The 25160-nt window shown below is 50.8% G+C and overlaps 1 protein-coding gene and 1 long non-coding RNA gene across 4 annotated transcripts in view; one reads left to right on the forward strand and one right to left on the reverse strand.

The window, feature by feature from the left end:
• LOC135407381 (uncharacterized) overlaps nucleotides 1-4195 on the reverse strand; it is a 53616-nt gene extending 49421 nt beyond the window's left edge. The window contains exon 1 of the long non-coding RNA XR_010426851.1: nucleotides 3603-4195. This is a non-coding gene — a long non-coding RNA (uncharacterized LOC135407381). The remainder of the gene's footprint in view (nucleotides 1-3602) is intronic.
• CNTFR (ciliary neurotrophic factor receptor) overlaps nucleotides 3200-25160 on the forward strand; it is a 206588-nt gene continuing 184627 nt past the window's right edge. The window contains exons 1-2 of one of the 3 annotated variants that reach the window (XM_064642349.1): nucleotides 3202-3320; nucleotides 5435-5608. Coding sequence is in view for 1 of the 3 variants with exons in the window: in XM_064642348.1 (XP_064498418.1) it covers nucleotides 3222-3320 (99 nt within the window). In the remaining 2 variants the exon portion in view is untranslated. Of the gene's footprint in view, nucleotides 3321-5434; nucleotides 5609-25160 lie in introns of those variants that run through there. The other 2 variants (XM_064642348.1, XM_064642351.1) reach the window with 2 other exon arrangements.

Consider the following 25160-nt stretch of genomic DNA (forward strand, 5'->3'; position numbering starts at 1 on the left):
TGTTTGAATAATCTGTGAGTAATTTAGTCAGATGTTTGCCACAAAGTATCAAATAAATGCTTTGGAAAGGCACTGGCTCAGACTCTCACCTCATATATGTGCAGCTCTGGGGTAAACCAGGCCAGTGCTGTCCCCTGAGGTTTGGCCTCTGGTGTCCAAGAGATCTGTACTGCTTTACAACTGGCCAGGATTGGCCTCAAAAGTTCAGGATCTGACCATGGCTCAGCTGTATCATATTTTTGCCATGCAGCTGCGAAGCATCTGCTCTCTAGCTTGGGGTACCAACGCTGCTGGAGGCAGGTGGGCAGCACATGATGGGGTAGAGTGACATTTTTGGTGATAAGTGCCCTGGTTGCACATCAGTGTACAGGCCTGTGATGAGCCCCTTGCTTTCTCCGAGTGGCTCCCAGTGGGTACAGTGGATGGAGAAAGCGGCCCAGCATGATGGACTGACACTGGCTCATAAGCTAGTGGAGAATCATTTCCCCGGGTCCAGCTCTCTTCCTGGACCTATTAATGCTTCTGTATCTTTCCATTCCTGTCCCCACAAAACCATCTGCTCTCCTGACATATTTCCCAATGGCATCTGAGAGCTGCTGCTTCTTGCACAGCTTTTATTTCTTTTTTTTTCAGCACTGATCCTGGCTGACAGCAGGGCCAGAGGGATGAAGAGGGAGAATAAGGGGTTGGGATTTTTTTCCCTCTTCCATTTCATGACTACTTCAATCTAGTCCTGACTTTCCAGGTAGCAGGGTCATTCACCAGCTCTGCTGCAACCTGCTGAACAGCCTTAGAGACATCTTCTTTTGGCTTTTAGTTTTCCCTCCCTCCCTCCTTTTTATTTCAGAACCTGCTATTATCTATCTCAAATTCCCCCAGAGCACCAACATGCTGGTTATTCTTCATAGATAAAACCAGTAACAATAAACATATAATTTATTGTGGACTTTCATCTGAGACAAAACATCATTATTTCCATCCAATTAATAATGGCTTTTAGCAGCATCAATGAAAAACTAGATAAAACCTGTCTCCCACTCAGCCCCCTTCCTCTGCCTGTGTGACATTGCCTGTGTAAGGCCAGGACTGCAGGGAGAGGTGGTAGCTTTGATTTGATCAAGATATATCTAGTTGGAACAAAACAGATTGACTTTTGTAGGCTTGCCCAAAACACTATCTTTCTGTTTTTTTCTTTAACAGGAAGATCAGGAAGACAGTTCTGTTGTTTTGTTACTACTGTTGTTTTCTTCAGACCAGAAGTCCTGGGATGCCAGGGAAAGTGGGCACCTGCCAATGGGAGTATTTCTACCAAGTCCTCTCTGCAGAGTTTTCTCGCATGTGTTGTTTCCTGAGTCACAGGGATTTGTGCTGGGAACACTCAGATATCTGGGAGCTGGAACAGCCCTTACTGCCGAGGTGAATGCTGATGTCCAGGGAGCGGCACCCCAGCCCTGCTGCAGTCACTAGGGTGGGCATAAGAGCAGAGGACTCCCATAATGAGTTACAGGGCTCTGAAGGGCTCCCAAAAATCCCCTGTGGGCACCAGTCCCTGCCCCTTTCTGGCATCTAGCCCCTGGCAGTGAGCAGGCTGCTTCTCCATGGGTATTTGTCTCTTCCAGGATGAGAAAACAGAGGTATTTATCTGCACGCTAGCAGTCAAGCAGGGGATGTGGCTGGGAAAGCCTATTCCCCCCAGTCTCCTGCTCCATGGCATCCCCCAATCAGTGCCTCCAAGGTGCCAATCAACCTTTCCCCAAATCTCACCCTCAAAGTATTTGCAATTGCCTGGGCAGTTGGCAGGAGTGGGAGGGGGGTGGATGCCCTGCAAGGGTGCCTTCTCCGAGGCCTCCTGCCCACCCTGCCCTTCCTTGCCCTGAGGGTGCTTGGCTGCCCTTGCTCACCCTCCCCTTTGGCTCCTGCTTGCTTGGCCTCACTACCGCTTTAATTTTAGCAATTCCTTGGAAAGAGTCATTTTCCATAACTCAGCTCTCAGCGAAGCCCTCTGCCTGCCAGCTCTGCCTTCTCACACGTGTTGCTGGTGTGCCCCAGCAGCACACGCCTGCACCTGCCCAGCCAGGCCCGCCTGTCCCAGCCTTTTGCACACCAAAGCCTCACATTCGGCTCCTGTACCCCCTCGGCACATTTCAGCCTGGCATTCCCAATTCTGTTGTGCTGTGGCTGGAGTGGGCAACCTGGCCCAGTTTCATGGCCATTCCTGGGGCTTCTCCCTTGTCAGGAGTAACTGAGCACAGCACAAGGGGACACATGTGACAGCTCTCCGACTTTTCCTATGATGTAGGATGCTCCTACATGCTACAGGGGACCCCACAGCAGTGAGGGTGTGATAGATGGGCAGGGTAGGCTTGTTAAGCACACACCAGCAGGTTGTGTTGAAGTGGGAAAGGTGGGTGCAGGTGTGGGTGAGCTGCCTTGCTTGTGCATCAGTTGTGTGAGAGGGGTGCAAAAGCATAGCCCATGTGTGTGTTGTGTGCTTGGTTGTGCAGTGCTTGTAAGAGGGGTGAGTGATGTCAGTCTGCATCTGCCTGTGGTGCTTCCACTGCGCACTCCAAGAGGGTGCTTGTGCGAGAGAGTGTGGCACTCATGAGTGGGGTGCGTGCAAGGATGCGCATGGAGGTGTGCACAGAGATCTAGCTTTCTCTTGGGTCTGCATATCATGATGAAGGGGGTGTGTATGTAGAGGGTGCATCATGCAAGACCGCGTGTGTGCGTGGGGCACACGTGAGTGTGCGTGTGCACCTGGGGGGGCTGCGAGGCTGCTGCCTCCAGTCGGGACAGCATCTCCGAGGAGGTGGGGGGAGTTGTGGGGATTGCTGTGTGTGCGTGGGGGCTCCATCCCCACAGTGCTTTCACGAGTGTGCGTTTGCACGGGTGCTGGTGGGGTGCGCGTGTGAGCGGTGCCTCCCTCCGGCTCAGCATCCGTGAGGAAGAAAAGGCGGTGTGTCCGCCGGGGCGTGAGCCGGTGTGTAGTGGTGGTGGGGAAGTGTGCGTGCTGGTGGATGTGCGCGGATGTGTGTGTGTATTTGTGAGCATGGGGTCTGTGTGTGTGTCTCTGTGTGTGTGTGTGTGTGTGTGTGTGTGCGGGCGCGCGCGGCGCGGCGGGGCCGGGAGCGCGTCCCCGGCGCTGTGCCGGGGGGTGCGGGCTGAGCTCATCGCTGGCTCCCCGGCGCTCCTTACCAGTGGCTTCTGCGGTCACATGGGTTATGTGCTGGAGTTTAAAAGAGCTTATAGCCCCCGAGCCGGTGCAGAAGCAGCCGGTGGTTGCATGGGGTAGTGCCGAGAGCGGCGGCAAGGAGGGCGCCGTGAGTACCGGGCGGCAGGGGCCGGTGGGCGGCACGGGGTGAACCCCCACCCACGGGACGGGGGAGGCGGCGGGGGTCAGCGGAGGCGAGCCCCAGTGCCCGCCGCCGAGGCAGGCGGAAAGAAGGGCGGAGGGGAACGCTTTCTTCCCCCGCATTCGCCCCGGTCTGGTGTTCGCTCCCGCCCTGCAGCCGCGCACCTTTCCCCAGCGCGCCCGCGCGCCTCCGCGCCCCGCCGCGGGCCGCGCGTCCACCCCCCGCGAGGAAACAATTTAGGCAACTTACTTTCCTGCTCCGCCGTGCGTGTGTTCCCGGCGGGGAGGGATGGGGGGCAGGGGACCGGCGCGTCCTCGCACCCTCCGGGGCAGCGGGTCCGCGGTGGGGCGGCGCGGCGGGACCCCCCGTCCCCTGCCCGGCGGGGTCGGCATCGCGGCCGGCACCAGGTTGAGGGTTGAGAGGGATGAGCCCTCCCTGCGGCAGCGCACGGGGCTGGAGCCGGGACTGCGGGGCGGCTCTTTGTAAACCGGAGCCCGTGGATTTCCTGGGCGGGAGAGCAGGCTTCTTCTCCGTCTCTCCAAAGGCGCAACCTGCCTTTTTCTCTGCTGTGGCCGTGCTGATTTTTTAATTTTTTTTTTTTTTTTTCCCTGAAGGGGTGGTGTGATTTTATACAAAAAGCGTCTGCATGGCTCTTCTGGGGAACTGCTCTCCCCGGGCTAGGCATGCAATTCATCCCGAGCATGAGTGCGAGGGCTGCTTTCCAGAATTGCATAATACACACCGATCCCTTTGCTGCACAAAACTCCCTGACATTTCCACATCTTGGTGACTTCCCCCACTGCAATCTTAAAAACGAGTTGTGACTCCAATCAGCTCGTGAGCCAATTTGTGCTGCCTTCGCAGGGGACGGAACCAGGTCTGCATGTTCTAGCTTCCCTGGCTCCTCTGGCAATTGTTTCTTTAACTGCTAAACTTTTTTGGTATAATGATCTGCACCTCTTCACTTTCTTATCCTTCCCCACCCCATGCTTACAGACATATGTGTAGGGTCTGTACAGAGTGCAGGTTGCAGAAAGGTGATTGCCTGCAAAACTATTTGATTTCTTTTTCTCATCTCTTTGTGTTTTAATTTGTGGGATAGTCACGGAGGTCCTTTCCTCAGATGGCTTTTTGCTCAGGAACTTGCTGATTTCTGCTCGGATTTAGCTAATTTAACTCTGCTCTCCGTGCACCATGTTGTGTACTTCTGTGAGGGACAGGATCCACATGTGTTGCTGCTGGTCCCACCGGCTGTGTGTGCAGGCAGCGAGGCATGGACTCTGGCTGCTTCCTGCAAAATGTGCAAATATATGGGAGCAGCCTTTCTTGCTCCTAGCTCCATGCTCTGCTCCTCCATTAGGAGTTAGAGCTTTGCTGTGAGATCTGGAGATGTGCAAGTGATGCTTGTGTCTGACCAAGCACCTCACTGGGACAAGGTCCTGGGACCAGAGCTCTCTGGGGCTCACTGTAGAGGGTATACTTTCCCAAGGCAGGCTGAGCTTTGGAAATGAGAGCCTCGTGCCTGGCAGACTTTTTTGCAACAGCCCTTTAGGATAAGTTTATCAGAGCTTGTTTTCAAAGCGGGCCAAGCCATGATCTAATGATCGTGCATTATCTTTTGTTTGATTTACCCTGAGAGGACCGAATCCTGCCAGAACACTGCATCCGCCTCCCCATCTCCATGGAAGGTGCTCAGCACTTCCTGGACTTGGAAAGAAGAAGTCCTGGTACCTCTCAGAGCCACAAAGCTTATGATGCACATACACATACAAATAACGGTGCAGCCAAGGCTTAGCTTTCGGAGATGTGGCTGACTCTCTGAAGCCAGCAGCAGGAGTTTTGTGGGTGCAAGTCCCAGCTCCTAGCCACTTTCAGTTAATTCCCTGCAGGCTGGAGGAATGCATCCTGCTCCAGCTCAAGCTGGGGCTGGGTGTGCGCCTGGGGAGCCTGTCTCTCAGCTCTGTCATTTATTATTGCTGCCGCTGCCATTACGCCTGACAAATGGGAGTTGCTGAGTAATGTGCTGTTTGTGTGTAAATATCTGAGTGCTCGCAGCTGAGCTCACTCCTGCCACTTTGCAGGAAGCCATCTCAGCACCTTTCCCCCTGTGAAGACCAGGGAGTGCAAAAGCATCCTTCTGCGGGGACCTTCCCACCGCTCCCGGCAGCTTTAGCCTTCGCTCTCCACTGCTTTCCTGCAAGCGTGAAGCCTCCATCCTCTCCGGTTATCGTGGCGGCCCTGCTGCTTTCCTGAGTGTGAGTCAGGGGTGGGAAAGGGCTGTGTGTGTATGTGTGTATGTGTATGTGTGCGTGCGTGTGTGTGTGTGTGTACATGCACACACTTTTTTAGGCTTGGTTAATCCCAAGGGTCCTTGTCCTGGGCAGAAAGAGTTTTGGGGACTTTGTGTGTTTTGGTGAAGACAGTCGTGCATAACTAGGAAAGGAGTTTTTGCATTGGTTTGGGATTTTTGGTTTTTTTTACCTGCCTGCTCAGCCCTGAGTTCCCCCTCATTTCATCCCAATACTGATGAAGATACTAAATTATTCCTTCCCATATTGTTTTCATCCCATTTGCAGATTAGCATCCAACTGCTTCTTGCAGTCAGTACTTGCTCAGCCCAGCAAGACTGATCGCAGCTCTTTCAATCTCCCTTTGTAAATCAATCCTCTCTGCCTCCTGATCATTTTTGTCACTCGTTTTTCTGAAATCCCTCCAATTTGTCCATTTTGTGTCAGTGACGTATGCCTGGCCCTAAACATGATGTATACCAGGCATGGCAGCGTGAGGGAAGGACACCTCCTCCCCTCCCACCCCGCTGGGGCTTGTGATGCTTTGTCAGCACTGAACTGAGTTACTTCCCCATTATTCTAACCTATAGTCCCTGCTCGGTGTTGCAGAAGAAAGCAGCATACCCAGGTCAGTGCCCTGGGGAGAATTCCTCCAAATTTTGGCGATGGGTTGCTGAGGTTTGCTTGAGTGCTGCGAGCAGGTTCTGAAAGGGGCTGGTGGTCTAGGCGCTGTCCCTGGGGTGCCTCTTCCTACAAGAACTAATAGTTGAACAGGAGGGATGAACAAAATAAGAGAGGGCAAGCTACGTCAGGGCTGCTGGATGGATGGGGAAACTGAGGCACGCGTGTTTTCTGTGCTTCTTTTCAGCACATACCTCACGTTTAGGTGCTTGGTATGCAGGATCTGGTCCCCGTTGCACGCATTAGTGTTGCAGTCAGCATGGGCATTTCCCTGGGAGATACCGGATCTTGTCATTTGGTCAGAGCAGGCTGGCTGGGTTCTAGGCTGGTTTTGTGCATTGCTTTTCATGCTCATGACCAGAGCTTGGATGCCACAGGTGCTCTCAGAGGGAGAAAACAGGGAAACAAAGGCAGTGGTGTCTTGCATTCATGTGCTTTGAAGTTTTATCATCCCAAAGCCTGACCTCCAACCATGGGAGCATTCCCATTCCCTGGAAGGGCCGTGTCCTTCCAAGGTCCATCTATTTTTAGGAGGAGTTGTATTCTGGACAGTGTCCATTGCAGATGCTCTTTGCCTCCTCCTCTTGGCCCCTCGCCAGGGACACCGTTTGGGCTATCTGCTGGTGGGGCAGACCTCGACAAGGCTCCTCCAGAGCAGAACAGAGGTGGCACTGTGCTGGGCATGGGGACACTCAGGGGGCTATTGCTGCCCAGGAGTGCTGGGGAGGGCAGCAAACTCACGCTGCCCTTACCGTGAACTGTTGGGAAGGGAATTTAACTATGGTCTGGGTACCAGTAGGACACGGTGCCAGCTTCACTGTGGGATAGGTGAGGGCACTGCCTGGCCAGGTGGTAGCCGGTGCTTGGTGGTGCCCAGTGTCGGTCCGTTCGCCGGGATGACACTAGGGGGCACGAGATCTGCTGGAATTCCTTTGTTGGGGATGGGAAAGGAGGATGCAAAGCTGCTCTTGACCCTTAAAGCCCCGTACATCATTCCCCTGCACGTTTTGTAGGAGTCCGAGTGTTAAACAGCAAGAGCTGCCCCAGGTAACTAGTCCTGCTGCCAGGGCAGGAGACAGGTCTCCGGATGGTGCTCCACTGGATCTGTCTGTTACTGGCCGTGGGAGCAGCAGAAGTAAGGATGGGAGCACTCAGCCGGAAACATTTCCGAAGCGAGGAGATGGTTGCAGCCAGAGTGCCAAGGAATCTCCGGGGAATCTGGGAAATCCAGGAAAACACCTAGCATGGTTTTAATGTCTCTCCAGAGGCATTGTCCAGAGCAGGGATTAAGTTAGGTTCAGGGCTGGCTTTCAAGATGCAGCGTGTTACAGTTTCATTTTCTGCTGGTTGTTAAGTTCATGTGTGATGTCTCCTCAGGGTCATGTTTTCCCAAAGCAGCAGAAACTTTAGAGAGTCTGATATAATGAATGGTTCTCATCGTTCTGAAACATTGTGTGTGTGTGTGTGTCTGTGTGTGTGTGTGTATTATACGTGTGTCCATGATATATCTGGGTAGGGTGCAAAGAACATGTTTTTGAAGATATGTTTATGCATTTCTGCATATGTTCAGCTGTAATATTGTCCGCTGTCCGTAAGATCTATTATTCCAGCTGTGAATGCGTGTATGTATATTAAAACACTGTATACTGGAGTCTTTCTCTCTTGTTATAACAAACCTCACGGAAAGCAAATAAAGAGACATTGTTCTCATAGCAGGCTTGCAAAGGCTCAATATCTACGAATTTTGATAGTTTTTGTTCATCATGTTTGCAGTTATGATGGTGGGTTGTTGTTGCTTGTTTTGTTTTTTTGTTTTTTTTTTTTTTGGCTGTCTTCTTAAAATTTTGTGCTAGTGGGAAACTGAAAACATTTGGATCGTTTCAGTTTATTCATTACCTAATGAAAACAGAACTCGACCTTCTGGATTCAAATGTTGACGCTTGATAACATTCTGGCATATTAATTTCTAAATGGTTAGGGTTGTTTTTTTTTAATGCCTTCTGTTGCCACATACCAGGCTTCTTTGCTGGAGCACTGCTGCTCTCACAAGCCCCCAGGCAATATTTTTAGTAGGACACTGACGCATCGCAAACACTCCTGTTCTCTGAGAAAAGGCTTTGCTGACTGTTGTTGAAAGTAGCACTAGGATGGCTAGAAACGAGAGATCAGAGGAGGACGATGCTGCTGCTGCGTCAGTGCGTTTGCTTTATGCCTCTGATGGAGGTTTTCTGTCAGGCTGTGCAGGTGCGTGCCTGTGCGGATGTGAGGGCACTTCTCCAGCTGGTTTCTGAGACAGGACTGAGGAGCAGGGGTTTATTTATTTTGAAATGCCTTGTGAAGTGGAAGGAGGTCCGGGAAGAAGTGCCGAGTTTACTTTTAAGTCAATTAGGGATCGTTTCTGAAGGCGTGACATGGTTTGAAGAGGACAGGGTGATTTGTCTGAAAGTGTTACCTAATTAGAGGGTATAGTCAAGGCTCTAATTAGCCGTGACACCCTAAAGATGTCATCGAAGCCCTCTTGAGGCACTGCTGATCCGGCATGGTGGCTGTGAGCTGTCTGGTCAGTGTGGCCACGCATGGCCGGAGCTGCCGCCCTCTGTCTCAGAGGCAGCTCTGACAGTGCTGGAAGAAGCTGTTTTCCTTTCAGGTGACTTGTGATGCCCTGCGGGGCTGCTGCCAACGTCGAGTGATGCTCATAAAATCACAGAGTGAAAGAAAAGCTGCAGCAGTTGGAAGAATTAATACCGGTGCCCATTATGTGGGAAATCTTTCTCTTTTCTCCAGGGGAATCGCTTTCTGCTGCTCCCTGCCTGGGGGAGGCTGGAGGAGGAAGATCGTAAGGGTTTGCAATAAGTGACGGGGTACCAACAGCTGGTGGAGGAATTGTGACCCCTTTCTTAGCATTGCCTGACAGAGGGGACATGGGATCAACTGAAATCTGGCTTGCCCAGACCTGGTTGTATTTAAATACTATGCAACACACCCTGTGAGGGGGGAAACTGGTGCAGGAAGTGATACAAGAAATCCTCGGTGAGAGAAAGCCTGCTGGGAAAGCTTTGTCCTGATGCTGGAAGCAGCTTGCAGCCTGGATCTACCTCCACTGGACCAAACCTGGGTGGTGGGTGGTTGGTGCCCCTGTGAGAGGAGGGGCTGGGGGTTGCTTCCTCTGGGACTGCTCTCGCTCCCTGTTCTTTATCCATCAACACCATTGGGTATTTACTGAGTTGGTTCAGTCTGCCCTGTGAGGAGAGGACAGTATGAGTTGCCCATTCCCACCAGTCGTGCTAAGAGCCAGTGGGAGCCAGGTAGAGCCAGGGAGTTGGCTGGTGGATGAGTGTGAAGAGCAGGGCCTGTTGTCATTCCCAGCATCAGTGAGCAAAAGCGTTCTCTCCTCTGTTAGGATTGAGGTCCCCATTGCTGTCAGAGCCTGCTGAATTACCAGGAGAGAGAAGCAGTGGGTGGCTCAGACCTCCATGGCAGAAAGGAGCTACTGTTACTCCCATTTCACTGGGAAGAAAAGGAGATCCTCAGGGCAAGGATGTTCCCTGTGTGTTTCCTCTGTACTGTGGGCAGCCTGCCTCTGCAAAGGGGCTGGTGACCCTGTGCTTTTGTAGGTAGTATCACCTGCCTCTAAAAGCAAACACACAACCAGGCACATCCCCATGCTAACAGCTACCCAGGGATGAGCCTGCTTTTAATTATGTAGGTGTTAAGCTAGTGAATCGATTTTGTTCACGAAATTGCAGCCTGGTATTTTCCTGATTCTTGTGGTCTCTCGTGGCTTTTCCAGAATCTGGAATACATATGAAAGTAACTTGCAGGACTCTGCCATGCAGGGCTGACTCATACAGCTATCCCTACTCCATGCTAATGCCATGGTGTCCCAGTGCTGCAGGGGGGCACACTGCATTTTATGGTGCCATGTTATAGGTGATGAATGGGGAACTCCCTTTGCTAGAGCTTTACAAGTACAGAAGGAGGGATCTGCTGTTGCCTTCCTGCTTGGAGAAGCAGGCTGGGTTGGGTACCCCAGGGCCAGGCATGAGATTTGGTGGTGAAATTAATAAAGCCACCTGTATAATAAAACAAACTTATACCTGCTTGTACCATAGGCACACTCTGCACCATGGTCCTTTTGTCTAGGGCCTAAAAAATGCTGGTGATAATGAGGACACATCCTCTCCTGTGGTTAGAGGTGGTTCTGAGATGCGAAGGGCAGGCAGCCTGTGCCAGACTTTAACCAGTGTGTGATTTACCCTCCCCTGTGAAACTGAACTAAGGTCTTGAAAAATAAATATGTTAAAAAGAAGGACAGAGAACAAAAGGCTGCTGCTGCTCTGAAATTCGATCAAAAAAAAAAGCTCTGTCCAGTCCTCTGGGCTTCTCACTTAATGAAGAGCTCCAGAAATAGCAGCATTTCAGTAAAGTGCACCCACAGATAACTGTGGGTTTGGGGAGGGGACTGCTTTGTTCTTGAGGCACCTAGATGAAGTGTATTTTGGATATTTTTGCTCCCTAAAAGGTGGGTTATTCTCGCTCCCTGAATCTGAGGCCATTTAATGCTGTCTGGGACCTCTCAGCTTTGAAATCCTTGTCTAGCCTCTTGTCTCTCCCTGGCACACCAGACACCCATATGGGTGGGAAGCTGTTGGATTTGGGAACCCGGCTGGTGGGGGTGGGAAAAGTCACTCTGAGCTGCCGATGCTGTTTTTCCCAGCTCAGTTCGGAGTGGTTTCCTCTTGTCCCATATCCCGGCCATGTGCAGGGCGGCCGACTGCCCACACGTGTTGCACAGACACGTTTCCGTGCTGGCTCTTTGCGCCTGCCCACCTATTTTCAGCTGGGGGAGCTGAAGCTGCTCTTTCTTGTGATTCATAAAAAAACTCTCCCTCTGGATGGAGTTGTCTGTGCTTTTATTGACCTGGTTCCGGGAATGACAGAGGCTTTTCCGTCTCCTGGATGCATGATTTCTACAAGGGCTCTGGAGCAGGGGCCGGCTCTTGCTGCTGGTGTGTTTCCAGTCCTCCTAACATGATTAGTTTGACAGGCCCATTGGTATGTTGGCAAGTCTAGTTTTTATTTCGTGCATGAAAATGAGTGCTATGACAGGGCACAGAGCACCAGCTAATGCTGAAATCTGTGCAGGAGGGAGCATTTTGGCAGGACAATATCTTTGGCCATGCCACAGATGTGCTATGTCACCGGGCAGAAACTCCTTGCCCTCTTGATGGGGCATGCCTGTCATGTCCCAAGTGCCAGAATGTTTTGGAGGGTCCTCCTTTTTGGCTGCAGTTGGAGTTGTTTTGCCAGGAGAAGGTGCAGTTTTAGCTCTGCGAAACCTAAGTGTGGCAGGATATCCCAAGCATGCACCTGGGGACTCCCATTGAAGGTATTCATTCTCCAGAAGTCCAGCCAGCTACTATTAACCATTTCCCATTGGTACACCCTGCTTGCTGGGCTCCTGTTTTGTGAGTGTTGTCCTCTCACAGCAATGCTGAGACACACCATGTTCTTGGGGCTTGCTTAGATGGGATGAGGACTGGAAGGGCAATCATCAATTCTCTGTATCCCCACTGTGTGCAGTGCTTTTTCCTGGATTTGCTGTCCAGACACATTTGCTGTCCCCCAGCCCTCCTTGCTCTGGATCAGCCACTGACTTGTTCATCTGCCAAGCAAGGATGAAGAGTTAACTTCCCCAACAGCCATTGTGGGTCCTTGACTTCAGGGGCATGCAGTATTTGTGCTTCCTAGTTTTGGTACATCTTCACCTGCAGTCAGGCCAGCAATGCTGGGGTTTTTTTTCCAAGCAGGGCTGCCTTATGCACAGGGGAGAGCCAGCTGTGCACTGATGGACTTGCTGTCTCCCCAGTGCTGGTAGAGGAAGGAAGGAGATGATGTGACCTGCCCAGGTCAGAAGAACCAATGGCAGAGGACATGTGTTGATGATTTTGACTTTGCCTCTTACAACAAGGAATTGTTCTGGCCTTTCTTTGGGTCTCGACCCAAACTAAGGGTTTGACTTACTGCACCATCTGCATTTAGGCTTGGAGGGTTCCCCAAGGATGCTTGCTGTAGTGCATTACCAGGGCTAGCCTTTAACCTTGCCACCTCCTGGGGTTACAGGGAAGCATCATTGCCCACAAAGAGAGGAAACTGAACTTTGAGTGGCTTTGGGATTTCCTTGAGGTCCCAGAGCAGAGTTGGTGGCAGAAAACCAGATTTCTTGGGTTGCTAACAGCTCATACCACTGTGGGAGACATTAGTAAATACTGAGTAGACCAAAGTAGGGCATCCAGCTCTCTGTGCAGCACTGTGCTTATCTGTCTGTCTGTCTGTAGTGCTTCTGGCAGTCAAGACCCCGAGATGACATTTAAAGGCTTTACAGTTTTTCTCTCTTGCCAGTTTCAGATCAAATTTGCTGAGCTGTCAAGCTGAAGATGCTTTTCTCTTAAGTGCTGGCCTAGCAACAGGTCATCCTGCTCCATTCCTGCCTTGGAGGAGTCCAGCTGAGTTCATCCTGCCTCCACTGTCACTGGCAGTGACATGTGGGAGCTGGAACAACAGCTCTGCTGGTAGATGCCTGAAGAGAAACAGATTCTAGCTTTCCTTTCCCCCGTTGATCAGACCATTCTGGAATGGGCTAGTGGTGGGTGTTTAAAACTAGAAGACAGAGCCAGGTCTTGCTCTGGAAAAGAGTTGCTGGGATGGAGAGGGTAGTGGTAGGGACTTGCATGCAATCCTTTCCTCCTCCTTAAGCCTGCATCTGACCTAGGCCTTAGAGGCAAGCGTGCGTGCAATGAGCTAGTGGGCTCTCAGCAGAGTCCCAGCAGGCTGGGTGTCTGCCTTGAGACAGCCAGGATGAGTGACACTAATCAGTGTCTCGCCCGATGGATTTCAGCTAGGAAGGGGAGCACTTGTCCGTGTGTGGTGAGTAAATTGCTCCTGCGTCCCTGGAGGCTGTCACTCTAATGCTTTGCCATGCTCTGCTGGCGGGGACTGGCACCAGAGGATGCCTCTATTGCTGCTGTCTGCCTTGGGGACAAGCACAGACACGTGTCTCCAGCTGGAAGTCAGCTTGGGGAGTGAAGAAACCTCCCCAGAACATGCATTTGCAAGCTCTGGTGTGTCGCAGTCCCTCCCAGGCAGTCACAACCTTCTGCCACTTCGTGAAAGGGAAAGCTCAGTGCCTGTTTCCTGCATGAGAAGAGGATGGTGGTCCCCCTGCTCTGGAACAGCGAGCCAGGGATGGCTGCAAATGCTGGAGCTGGAGCCAGAGCCATCCCTTGGTCCCAGCACCAGCAGCCAGCTCCAGCGTTATTCCTTGGAGCGTTTTTGAGGACTTTGTGCTGTTTGGTTTTAAATCCATCCCCTCCTCTTGTGCAAGCCTCCTCTCTGACCAGGCATGATGATAAAGTCAATCCTGAGGCAGCCGTAGTTCACTGGCTTTTACTAGGCTCTCACCTCCCACTTTATAGTCACCAGACCCTGCTGGGAGCTGTCTCAGCTGTCCCTGAGCAGCATTTTTCAGCAAGGGTGGCAGTTCAAGAGAGTCCCACATAACTCAGTGGGGTGATGCCAGTTTAACCCAGCTGATGGCCCTCTTGCAACCCCAGCCATGCCCGTAGAAGGCACCAGGCAGCTGCTAGACAGCAGAGACATGAACTGACCTGCATCTTGGCTTTTAAGGGCAGAGCCAGCGCATATGGATGGAGCAAGGCTGTGTGACACAAGCAATTACAGTGTTGGCTTCAATGACCAGAGAAGCCTGAGGTTGCTTTTGTCACCCAGACTAGGAAATGGAGGAATTTCATTATTGTTCTAACTCCTTCCAGAAGTAGTTCAGATGCCTCAGCAACAGGCAGATCTTTAAAATTGAAAAGAAAAACAAAGGACCTCTCCTTTTGCTGAGTCCTGTCCAGTTAACCCTTGTAGTCATACCATGTCCAGATGATGTGACTGGGCTCCATGGGGCTCAGGATCATGTCTCTGGAGAAACCCTTGGGCACAGCCATGTCCACAGAGCAAAAGGACAAAATCCTCCTGACTGCAGATTTGAGTTGTGCCCTAAGTAAAGGTTCTGCCTTGGCAGTTCTCAGTTTGAAAGCCTGCCTGCTTACTGTCCCCCCACAATTGCTGCTGTGGACCTTAATTTTTCCCAGATTTCTGCTTCCCTTTGAATATCTCTGCTGTGGATCATTTTCCTTGCATGTGTTAGCTGGTATTTTCCCAAAGCTGAATCTTGTGCTATTTCCTGCCTGTCTTTCTGTGCTTCCTCTTGCTCCTTCTTCTGTTACACCTAAACTCACCTTGGTCTTTTTTTCTGCTCACTTTAGAGGAGACTGTTTACCCCTTTTCTTCTGAAAGGTTGTAGGAGGGGAGAAATTGGCCATTTAAAAGATGAGGAATCCTGTCCACCTGTATCTTGCTTAGCACCTTCCCAGATGGAGAGAAGTGACTCAAGACCCATGACATCAAGGGTGGGAGGATAAATCAGGTGTTTTGGGGATGGGGAGAGGCTTGAAGGGCAGGAGCAGGCTGCTGAGGCTGGTAGCAGTTCGTAAGGTGAAGCTCCTGACTGTGGCAGTGACGTAAACTAGGAGCTCCTGTACCAGGAGGTCTGAAGAACCACTTATGATGGTGCATAAGGCTGAGGCAGTGAGGCCAGGCTGGAAGGGTGAGAGAGTGTCTGCTCTGTAGTGTTGGGGACTGGGGAGGAGAAGGTGGGGGGCAGGGTTGTAAAAATTAGTCAATTGGTCCTTTAGCAGTGTTTTTCCACAGTTCTCTGTAGATTCCCAAGTGGAACTTTATTTTAGGCTTCAAGTCACCCCTGTGCAATCTGTTCCTCTAGCTGTGGGTGATGTTCATGTTGAGGCTGTATGGAAAGTGTGCGATAACTTTTTTTTTTTTCTGGCTCCTTGTTTAGTTCTTGACTCTTTAATTGATAGCTGTAGTCTTTTATCTCTTCCAGCTGCTGCGCTTGTTTTTCTCTCCTGAAGGAGAGAGGGACTACAAGGAGTGGGACAGGATTGCTGCAGGTTCCACAGGCCCCTGCAGTGTGCCCTGAGCTGGGGACAGAGCACCCCCAGTGTTGGGTCCTCTTGCTGTACTGTAATTCTCATGTCACTGGCTGTGCTGCGGCACCTTCAAAAGATGTGGGCAGCCCTGTCTGTAGGAGGAGGCTGAAATGAGGTTTCGAGAGGATGGAGCAGAAAGGGTGGCTTTTCGTATCTGGACCAATGAGCCCCTTTGCATACACTTTTCTTCAGACCTTGCCTTCCTTGTACCCTTCATCAAAGTAGCAGGAAAACGCTGCTTTTCGCAAAGCCGGGTGCTGGGGGACCACCGCCTCGTGCTATAAGCTCAGGAGCCAGACAGCAGCTTAAAGACTAAATATATCTACCTCTGCAGCTCCTGGCTTCTACAAAAATAAATCTTAAGGAGGTAACTTTTTGCTGTGCGTTCTCAGGGCTGGCTTTTCTGTAGTTTCCACTGAGATAGCATTTGGAATAACACAGCCAACCAGGAGTGGAACAGGCCTGGAGCTGTATAGAAAGTGATTAAGATAAGGCAGGGTTATGATTTGGCTGTCTGATCCTGAAGCTTTGTGCATTATTTAGTGTGTGTAGCAGGAGGTCAGTAGCCTCCTGATAATTTTCATTAGATTAGTCAAGCAGGATAATCACCTGCTCAGGAAAAAACAACTTGACACTGTCTGTTCAATAGTTGGGGTTTAACTGAAAATAAATAGTCTTGTAATTATAAGGACATTGTCAAGGTCAAGAGGCTCAAAGGATTCGTTTTCTTTTTTCCTCTGGTATGTTTACAGAGATGCTGCTATTCTTTGTGAGATTTTTTTTTTTCCTCCCTTAAATTCAAACCAAGAGCTTCAGACCTTTTAAAAGAAATTCAACACTTCCACAGCAGTGGACGTGAGTGGTGTTGCAATAGCCAAGTGGTGCTTGTGCCCTGCTGCAGCTGAGTGACCCCATGCTAATGAGCAGGGATCTCGCTAGCGAGCTGGGACTGTGTGCCGCTAGCCCAGGCAGACCTAAACGGGGATAGAGATGCTCTTCCCTCCTCTTCTGGGCTAATTGTGGGGTGGATCCTGCCCAGAAGACGGGGCTATGTGTTGTGCCCTGGGCTGTGGCAGAGGGTATCCCCTCCTTGGGAGTGGTCAGCCCAGCACCAGTGCCACCCTCTAGAAATGAGAGCTGCATTACCTCCCGCGGCTGACTTTGCTGCTGTAATTAGCTGAGGCTTTCAGAAAGCCCAGGACGGAAGATGTGGGAGTGAAGCTGATGCCCTAATCAGTACTAACGGGCTCTGCAAAGGGTACTTTGCTAAGGAAAGAAATAGGATATTAAAGCTGGGGTTGATGCCTGTGCAGTGCTAACGTGCCTGCCGATTTTCACCCTAGAAGGGGTTGCACTTGCTATTTGTTTTCCTCAGTCATATGCAATAATAAAGCCCAGAGGGATCTATCTTTGTACTCTTCTTAATCTGTCTGGCTGCAGGACTGGTACTTGCTGGGTGAGATCTGGGTATGGCTTGCAAGTGTTGAGGTAGATTCAGAGCTGGTAGTACCAGCCCAGATTGATATAGAGCTTGCTGTGTCCATGCTGATGCTGTGGTTCCTTGCCAGTATGCTGCAATGGCAGGTTGCCTTGGTTAGAACCAAGCAATGGTGTGGAATATATAGGGGAAGCCCTCAGCTCTCTCTCCTGAGCTCAGCTGCAAGCCAGAAGAGCTCCTGGCTGTGCAGGAAGTCTTCAAACATGGTAACCTATATGGCAGAAGAGGCAGTGTTTGCATGCTTATGCTGGCTGTGCATGTCTCTGCCATGGAAAAATTGAGCTGATGTCGTGGCCACACCGAGCTAGTGCGTTGAGTCCTTGCTGCCTTTGTTTTGTTTTGCTCCCAGTCTAATTGCCCATAAGTGAGGATTCTTGTCATCTGAGTTGGTGGGGCTTGTGCTCAGACCATCTTCACTAAGAATCTGCTGCTCTTGTTCCCTGTCACAGGCTTTGACAGATGCCCGAGGGAAAGCGAGGGCATGGCTCGGCCTGATGTGCCAAGTGACTGATGGTGTGGTCTGATGACTGATGCCATGCGTCTGCAGCAGGCGTGCGGGTGCTCCTTTGCTCTTCTTCCGTGGGAGATGGGAAGGGAGGGGGCTGCCTTGACAGCTTGTTTGGAAAGCAAAATGACTCCAGGGCTGGATTTCTTCTTCCCCCTTCCCATCATCTTATCTCCCCCTCTCCTTTTTCTTTTTTGCTTGACAGAAAAAGCATAACTCGTCTTTAATTGGTGCTTTGTGCCTGTCTCCTGACAGAACTCAGCAGAGAGGGGGCTGGCTGGATCAAAACAGCTCGAAGTTGTGAGCCTCTTATATGTCTGCCCCCCCTGTTTAAAACAAAAAAAACCCCAACTTTTATATCTAGCCCCCCCTCCCATTGTAAGGCAGTTCCTCGAGAACCATAAAAGCAAAGTGGCGGATGCTGTTCCAAGTTCTCCTCAGACATCCCGTTGAGGAGCCTGATTGACGTGGGGAGCGTGTGGCTGAGCACAGCACACCACACACTTGACCTTCTGCTGAGCATGGGGTTTGGAGCATCTAATTGGCATGTACGTGTAAGGCTTCAGAGCATTTCATCATCTTACAAATAAGACCTGCCTGAGCCTTAAATGCAAAACAAATGCAAGGTGGACCAAGCAGGGAGAAGTGGCCTGTACTCCTCGGGCAGTGCTACAGTGTGGTGGCAGCAGGGTGAATAGACCCAGCCATGCACTCATTCAGCAGTGCTTCATCCTGTGTGAGCAGGACAAAAGCAGGTTAAAACAGTGCCTCTGGTCCCTTCAATTGCCCTGATGTGGTTTGCTTCTCTGTTGAACGTCTGTGATTATATGAGGCCAGGTAGCATCTCCTGGGTGGGGGTGGAGGGAAGAAGCCCATGCCCTTGTGCTGTCTTCAAGCTCCAACTCTGGCAGAAAACAGCAGTAGGAGACCCACTGGAGCCTTTACAGGCTGGGCTCACCGTGGTCTTTGCAGAGCAAAAGCACAGAATCACAGAATGGTTTGGGTTGGAAGGGACCTTAAAGACCATCTAATTTCAACCCCCCTGCCATGGGCAGGGATACCTTCCACTAGACTGTGTTTTTCAAAGCCCCATCCAGCCTGGCTGGACACTGCCAGAGATGGGGCATCCACAACTTCTCTGGGCAACCTGTGCCAGTGGCTCACCATGAAATAGTTTGCTGCAAGGTGTGGCTTCTCTCTGGTTGAGTGTTCCTCTCTCCATGGGGCTCCAGCTCCTCTCCTAGATTTTTGGAAAAGGCAGGGTGCTGCTTATTCCAGCCCTGCCTGTTGGGGTGGCTTCCTGGGACAAAGGGCATGGAGTAGGCATCTCATGGAGGTCCTTTTCCAGCTGGATCTGTCCCTGTGCAAGGAGAGGACAGCAAGAAAATCAATTGCTTGGATTTTTGTTTGTTTCTACTGTGGTGTTTGCGGGTACTTCTGCCCTTTCCCACTCTGAGGCAGAGATAAAGCAGCAGATTGCAGATTGTCCTGAGTTGGGCACCCTGCTGGGATGTGCTCCTAGCTCTCTGCTTTTGGTGCAGACCAGCCCAGGTGCATATGGGGTAGAGGTGCTTGCAAGCTGCTTTACAGCAACTTGGTCACTTCCAAGGCATCAAAGCAAACCTGGTGCTGGGATGATAGTTCTCTAGGTGTTTCTGGGGCTCCTTCTAGGATGATGAGAGCAAAGTACAAAGTGGCTTGTCTATAAATATTAGGCTGTTCCAAGCGTGGGCATGCTGGGGAGCCTTGGTGGTGAGCAGTGCTTTTCTTGAGGGAAAGAGGATCCTGGGAAGGGGCTTGGAGTGGGATGCAAAGAAGGGAGTATTTGCAGCTGGAGGCTAGGGAGATCAGAGCAGAGCCCTTTGCCAGAGGAAAGGTGGCTGCAATGAAGGGCATGTGAGAAAGTGGGAGCCTGGAGGAGCTGGGTGCAGTTGGAGGGATAGAGAGGTGTTACAGTTGGTGTCATTGAGCCAGATGATGGTCAGGATTGGAGTATAGTTGCTGTGAAGGCAGCCAGAGAGAGAATTGGAAAATTGGCTTTTCCCAGGCTCCAGGAGGAGTGGTGGGAGTTATACTTCTGCAACTACTTACTTTGCACAGCCATGAAAGGGCTGTGAGTACGATGGGTGTTTCAGTACAGAGGAGAAGGGAAAGAACTGGAGCTGAGTCCTGGCTAGACTGATGCAAGTTCAGAATCACTTTACTGCCTGTGGCGAATGGTGCTGTTACAATGATCTTACCCCACTTTTGAGACAGGCAAGGAAGGGAAACACCAACTGTGAGAGACCAAAGCCCTGATGTGCTGCACATGTTGTATGAGATGGGGATGTTTAGATCGTGGATAGGGTGGGATGCCCTAAGGAAGAGGTACTTGAGGAAAGCAGACTGTTGGAACTTGTTCCTTATTATACTCTCTATGGCAGCTTTGGACCCTCTTATGGGAGGGAAGAAAAAATAAATATCAGCTCCATTACACTAGAATACTTATTTGCCAAATCATCTTGTCCAAAGCTGTCTGCACTCTGCATTGTAGGATTTTTCCGCTTTTTTTGGGACTGCTCCAGGCATTCTCCCTCAGGGGTGGTCTCTCTCTCCCATCCACACCTCTTCTTGCAGCCACCCAGAACTTTTCCCAGCTTGTCTTCTGCTCCAGGTTGAGCAAGGCATTGATGTTCTGGATTGTTCTTGTTTCTGAATTTGTAGAGTCTATTCAGCAGATCAGTATTTCAGACCCTCCCCAGAGCTGGCTGTGTGGGAGAAGCTGGCAGCCACATTTGGGGGCCACTTCTCTCCTATTTTTAACTTCAGGTCTGTAGTCACAGGGCTCCCACCCCACTCTACTGACAGCTCTGGTTGTCCTACTCAGGGATGCCTGAAGGAGAGCAGGGCAAGGTTCTCATACCTGGTAGTTTAAGGGGTAATGCAATGAGTCTTTTTTGCTTTTCCTTCTAACCTCAGCTCTAGTTACTGTTTTCTTGCCAGTGGAAAATAACTAGTATATACCTATTCTTAAGTTCCTGAGGAGTCTTAACTTTATTTCTAGGCTAGAAATACCTGTGACAACCACACTTCGCAGGGCAGAAATCAAGGATGCAAGTAATTCCAGCACTGCATTGTTGCTTCAGGCTAACAGCCCACTGCTTCTCCAGGACAGATACTTTGTTGGTATCTCCTTGTTCCTGCTGCCGGATGTGTGACGGGCCCTGAGTCTGGAGAGAGGAAAGTTGGGCAGAGTCATGTCCTCCAGCAGAGGAAGTTTGTTTGGGAGCTTTTAGCATTGCCCTTTGCTCTGGGGTGCAATTTTCTTCTCCTTAAGCCTGCTGAGAACTCAACCTGCTGCAAGTGCTTGTTCTGTGTGCCTTTCCAGGTGGAGAAAGTGCAGGGGGCAGAGGGGATGGCCTCTTCCTGCATCCCTCTTCCCAGTCTGTGGGATTCAAAGCTAGGGAGGGAGTCCCTCTTGCAGAGTTTAGTGGGGAGCCCTAATTGCCCCTTTTCCCAAGACTCCTGTGCGTGTTAACGACCTGTAATGGGATGGGTTGTGCTAGCCCATTAAGCCCCAATGGGGTCCTTGTCGACTTAAAAGTGTGAGGAATTTCACTCAACCATGTTAAAACACTTCCACCCCCTTTAATAGCTTCATGCATTGATTTAACCCTATGGCACCTGGGGTTATTGGCTGGGAAAAGCCATCTGGCTCTCCCCAGCCTCCCGCCCAGCCTTCACGCAGCTACTTTGGCCATCCTTTGCATTTCTGGAGGATCTTATTAGCGAGAGGGCTGTTCTAGCTCTTGCGTTTGCAGTGCTGCTGGTGGCTGGCTCGACAGAGCCGATGTGGAAAGTAATTTTCCTTCCATGGCGCTGAGCATGGTCTTGCTTTGCTGCTTTTAATGAGAGTACTTTTGCCCTGGCTTGTGTCAGCTGCAGCCCACCTGTGCTGCCAATTACTCCAGCGAATCTGGTGTGACCTGCCGAGCTGGAATCAGGCTGTCCGAGGTTTAAGTGTTTCTGAGCTGCAAGGTGTGAAAAATCTCACCAGTGTTGAAACAGGGAGCGGGGTGGGGGAGCAGCTTTCGGGTTATGAAAGACCTGAGGACATGCTGGTATCAGGTGCTGTTGATCTCTGGAGAATTTAGAGAATCAAGGGCTTGGTAATTGCAGGCGTGTTGCCAGCACGCTGAGAAAGAAATTCTTAATCACAGGCTGTGTGCCTTAATATTTTTCCTCTCTATTTTTTTTCCTTTTTTTTTTTTTTTTTGGTAATTAAATTAGTTAAATGTGTATTGTAACACCTCGGTGCCTGGGTAGGCTGGGAAGGGTACACACGCAGACCTGAAGTGTGCCTGTGTGCAAACAGACTGACAGGGCTCTGTGGGAGCCGCGGTTCCGCTACATAAACACGATGCATCTGTCACACATTTCCCATTTCTGGAGAAGCTGGCATGCCGGCCAGTGTGTGCCTTGCTCACGCTGACCCGGGTGCCATCCAAGATCAGCTTTCTGCACTGTCCATGTAGCCGTGACTTCCTTCTGCCTGGTGGCTGATGTTCAGATTCGTTCCTGTCGCCCTGTAAAAACTGTTGCTGTGATTGTCATGGTTTCAGTCATCACAGAGCAGGTTTGAAGGAGAATATTGGCTGCACTGATGTTAGCCCATATATTTTTTTTTCCACCTCCCAGCAGAAGGCAGTGGTGGAGGTGTGGAAATCAGGGTAGCTGGTTGACTGCAACCCTGTCTTGGGGCTTGGTGCCTGTTCTGATGTTTCTGCACCAACAAGCAACTCCTATGTGTAAATACAGTGATATCTGAGGCACACATTTAAAGTTTCAACTGGCCCGAGATGCTCTACTAGGGCCCAGCATCTGAAAGTTGGGAGAAGACACAGCATTTCAGATGCTGGATGGACTCTGCAGTGACTTGGAGGTGCTGTGGTCCTGCCTTAGTGCACAGCAGGAGGTGCAGCCCATGGAGAGAGCTGTCCCTGGCAACATGGCTGCATCTCACAGCAATAGCAACTTGTGTCAGCTCTTACTTTGTCGAGGTTTCTGGTGTGAGAAGCAGCTTCGTTGTCAAAAGCAATCAGTACTCAAAAGACTGCACACCAGGGTACTTGATGAATTTTGGGGCAGAAGCCATGCTGGCTCTTGCCCTTTGTGGGGTCAGCTGTCTCCAAGTATCATTCAGAAGTGCTGTGGTCTTAATAAATACTTCTGCAATTAGGTGCAGTGAAGAGAGCTCCAAATATTCAAGGTGGGGCAATTGGAGGGAGAGCTGTGAATGAATGATGAAGGGTTTGCAGGCTCCCTTCTCAGAGCATGGGGGACAGGGGGGATTGATGCGCTTACAAGAAATGTGAAGATGCTGTTGGTGAAGGCTAGATTCTGTTTCAAAGGCTTAAACCTTCTCTGGACACCCATAGCATAGCTTGGCCTGGGTCTATTCTTTCTTGGTAAGGATATTCTTGTACATGGAAAAGCTGGCCTGAGTGACCTTCTGTATCTGGCTGTCGGAGGAAATGTGCTGAGCCGAAACAAGTGTTTCCAGAACTGAGTGCTCAGGCTCGGGGTCTGTTTATCTCCCTGCTGAGATGCTGGGCTTGGCAGCAGGGCTGTGGTCCTTCTCAAGTGCCTGGGCTCGCTCCCAATCCGGGCCCACCAGACTGCTTGTGATATGAGCTTCCTTCTGACTCTGAAGGTCAAATGGCTTGCAGCAGGGTGACAAAGGAGCCCTTGATCTGAAAGAGATTGTTCTTGTGCCTTGCCCTAGGAGGGGTCTCATGGGCTGGGATGCATGCCGGCTGAAAGGAATGCTTAAAATGTTCTTTCTTTGCTCCTGTCAAAAGCTCTTGCAAATGCGAATCAAAATATCTGCCCCAGTGCTTTCCCAATGCATGCTTCAGGCTGCCTTATTCCCTGAGAATGGCTTGATCAGCACCCCCACATAATCCAAGGTTCTGTCCCTGCCAGTGGACAGTAGTGGACGTGCAAGGAAAGGCGTAACAACAGGGTGAGCATGCACCATGTAGGTCCAGCCTTTGACAGTCTATGGCTCAAAAGTAAAGTGATTTTTATGGTTTTTTTCTCTCTGCTGTGAATTTGTTCAAGTGCACAGATTCAGGAAAACAAGTGATGACCTGCCCTGTATCCAGAGGGGAAACACCAGAAGGAAAGATGCTGGGTGCTCCCAGCTCCACTATGTGCTTATTGTGCTTTGCTGGGAGTGATGCTCAGGCAGATGGGAGTGCTTTGGTCTTGCTCCCCAGCTGCTCTAGGCCTGTACCACTGAGGCAGAAAGCTGTATGCAGCTTGCTCCCCATGTAGATCATGGCAGGCTGGTTTGGTGCTTTTGGGCTAGAATAACCCTCACCAGGAGCTAGCCTGCAGATGTGCTGGGTTGTAGCCCTGATAGCAGTGTACCTACATGCTTTTGGTTAACCAAAAGCTGAGTGGTTGTACCTCTTTCCTTAGGAAAAATTAAAGTACCTGCTGGCTCATGCTCCCCAGGGTGAGGCAGGGTCTGAGCAGCCAGACTGCAGCCAGTGGAAAGCGTGTTCCTTGCATGGCATTAAGTCTTGCATGGTGGTATTACACCTGGCTGTGAAGTGTTTAGGGGATTTATCTGCTGTGTCTATGAAAGTGTAATACAAAATCTAATCTACTTAAGATGCAGGTCTGCATCCACTCTCTCCATGCTGCAGCTCTGGGTCATTGATAGTCACTTAAAAATCACAGCACTCTGTTTGCCTTGAACTGAAGGAGGCTGTTTGACCCACAGTCTCAGACTGAGAGATGCTGCACAGGCAGGTGAGAGAGAGGGGAAAATTTATTTTTTTATCCTCTTGTTCATTGTACCTTCCCTTTGAAATGATCTGAGCTATTTAGGGAGTGGATGGTCAGAAGGCTGGCAAGGATGGGAGAATGAGGATGAACTATCACTTGGTGATGGTCCAGAGTACCCAAGAAACTTATGCAGAGCTGCCCAGATGTTCCAGCTGGCAGAGGATGAAGTGTTTGTGCTGTCAGCAGCTGATGGACAGCCCCACTGTACCCCCTCCCTGAATCTGCTGGCACAAGTGATCTAGCCTGGGAGAAAGGGACCTGCCAAAGGGCACTTCTCTTTCCCTTCTGTTGTTCCCCGCATTTGGATTGGTGATTCAGAGTTGCATTTGGATGCAGAGCTCAATGTTTTTCAAGCATCTTCCAACTCCTGGGAGACAGGCGTGACTAAACCCACCTAGTGCTACCTTCAGTCCACCTGGCTGACCCTGATGCTTCCCTGAGAACTAAGGAACATAGGACAGAAATGGCACAGGCTGCAGAGGAGATGGTTGGTGTGCTTTGATCTTCTCTTCTTAAGCAGATCATGCAGCTGATCAGCAATCCTGGCAGGTTCCTTGTGCCCTGGGGCGAGAGTATCATGGGAATGCAGGGAACAGAGTACAGAAGGTCAGAAAGGGCACTGGGAGTTCAGGGCTCAGATCCAGCTGAGGGTAGTGTCACCCCAGGCTCTCCTGGTGATTGCAGGAGGATATTGCTGTGGTGTGGGGATTGCTGTGATCCCTTTAACAGGACATGTTTAGAGGCACTTAAGAATTATGTCTCTGGCCCCAGATACAGTGCTCAGTGCCCTGTTGTGTCTAGGCTGGGCTAAGGACAGCCTGGCAAAAGGTTACCTCGTGGCACAGCATGAAGCAGGTTTGTTTGAAATGCTGCGGAAGGAAGGAAGGAAATCTCCCCTTCTGTTTGTTTCCAAATCCTCTTCTA

Source organism: Pseudopipra pipra, chromosome Z (assembly GCF_036250125.1).
Source record: "Pseudopipra pipra isolate bDixPip1 chromosome Z, bDixPip1.hap1, whole genome shotgun sequence".
NCBI classification, from domain to species: domain Eukaryota; kingdom Metazoa; phylum Chordata; class Aves; order Passeriformes; family Pipridae; genus Pseudopipra; species Pseudopipra pipra.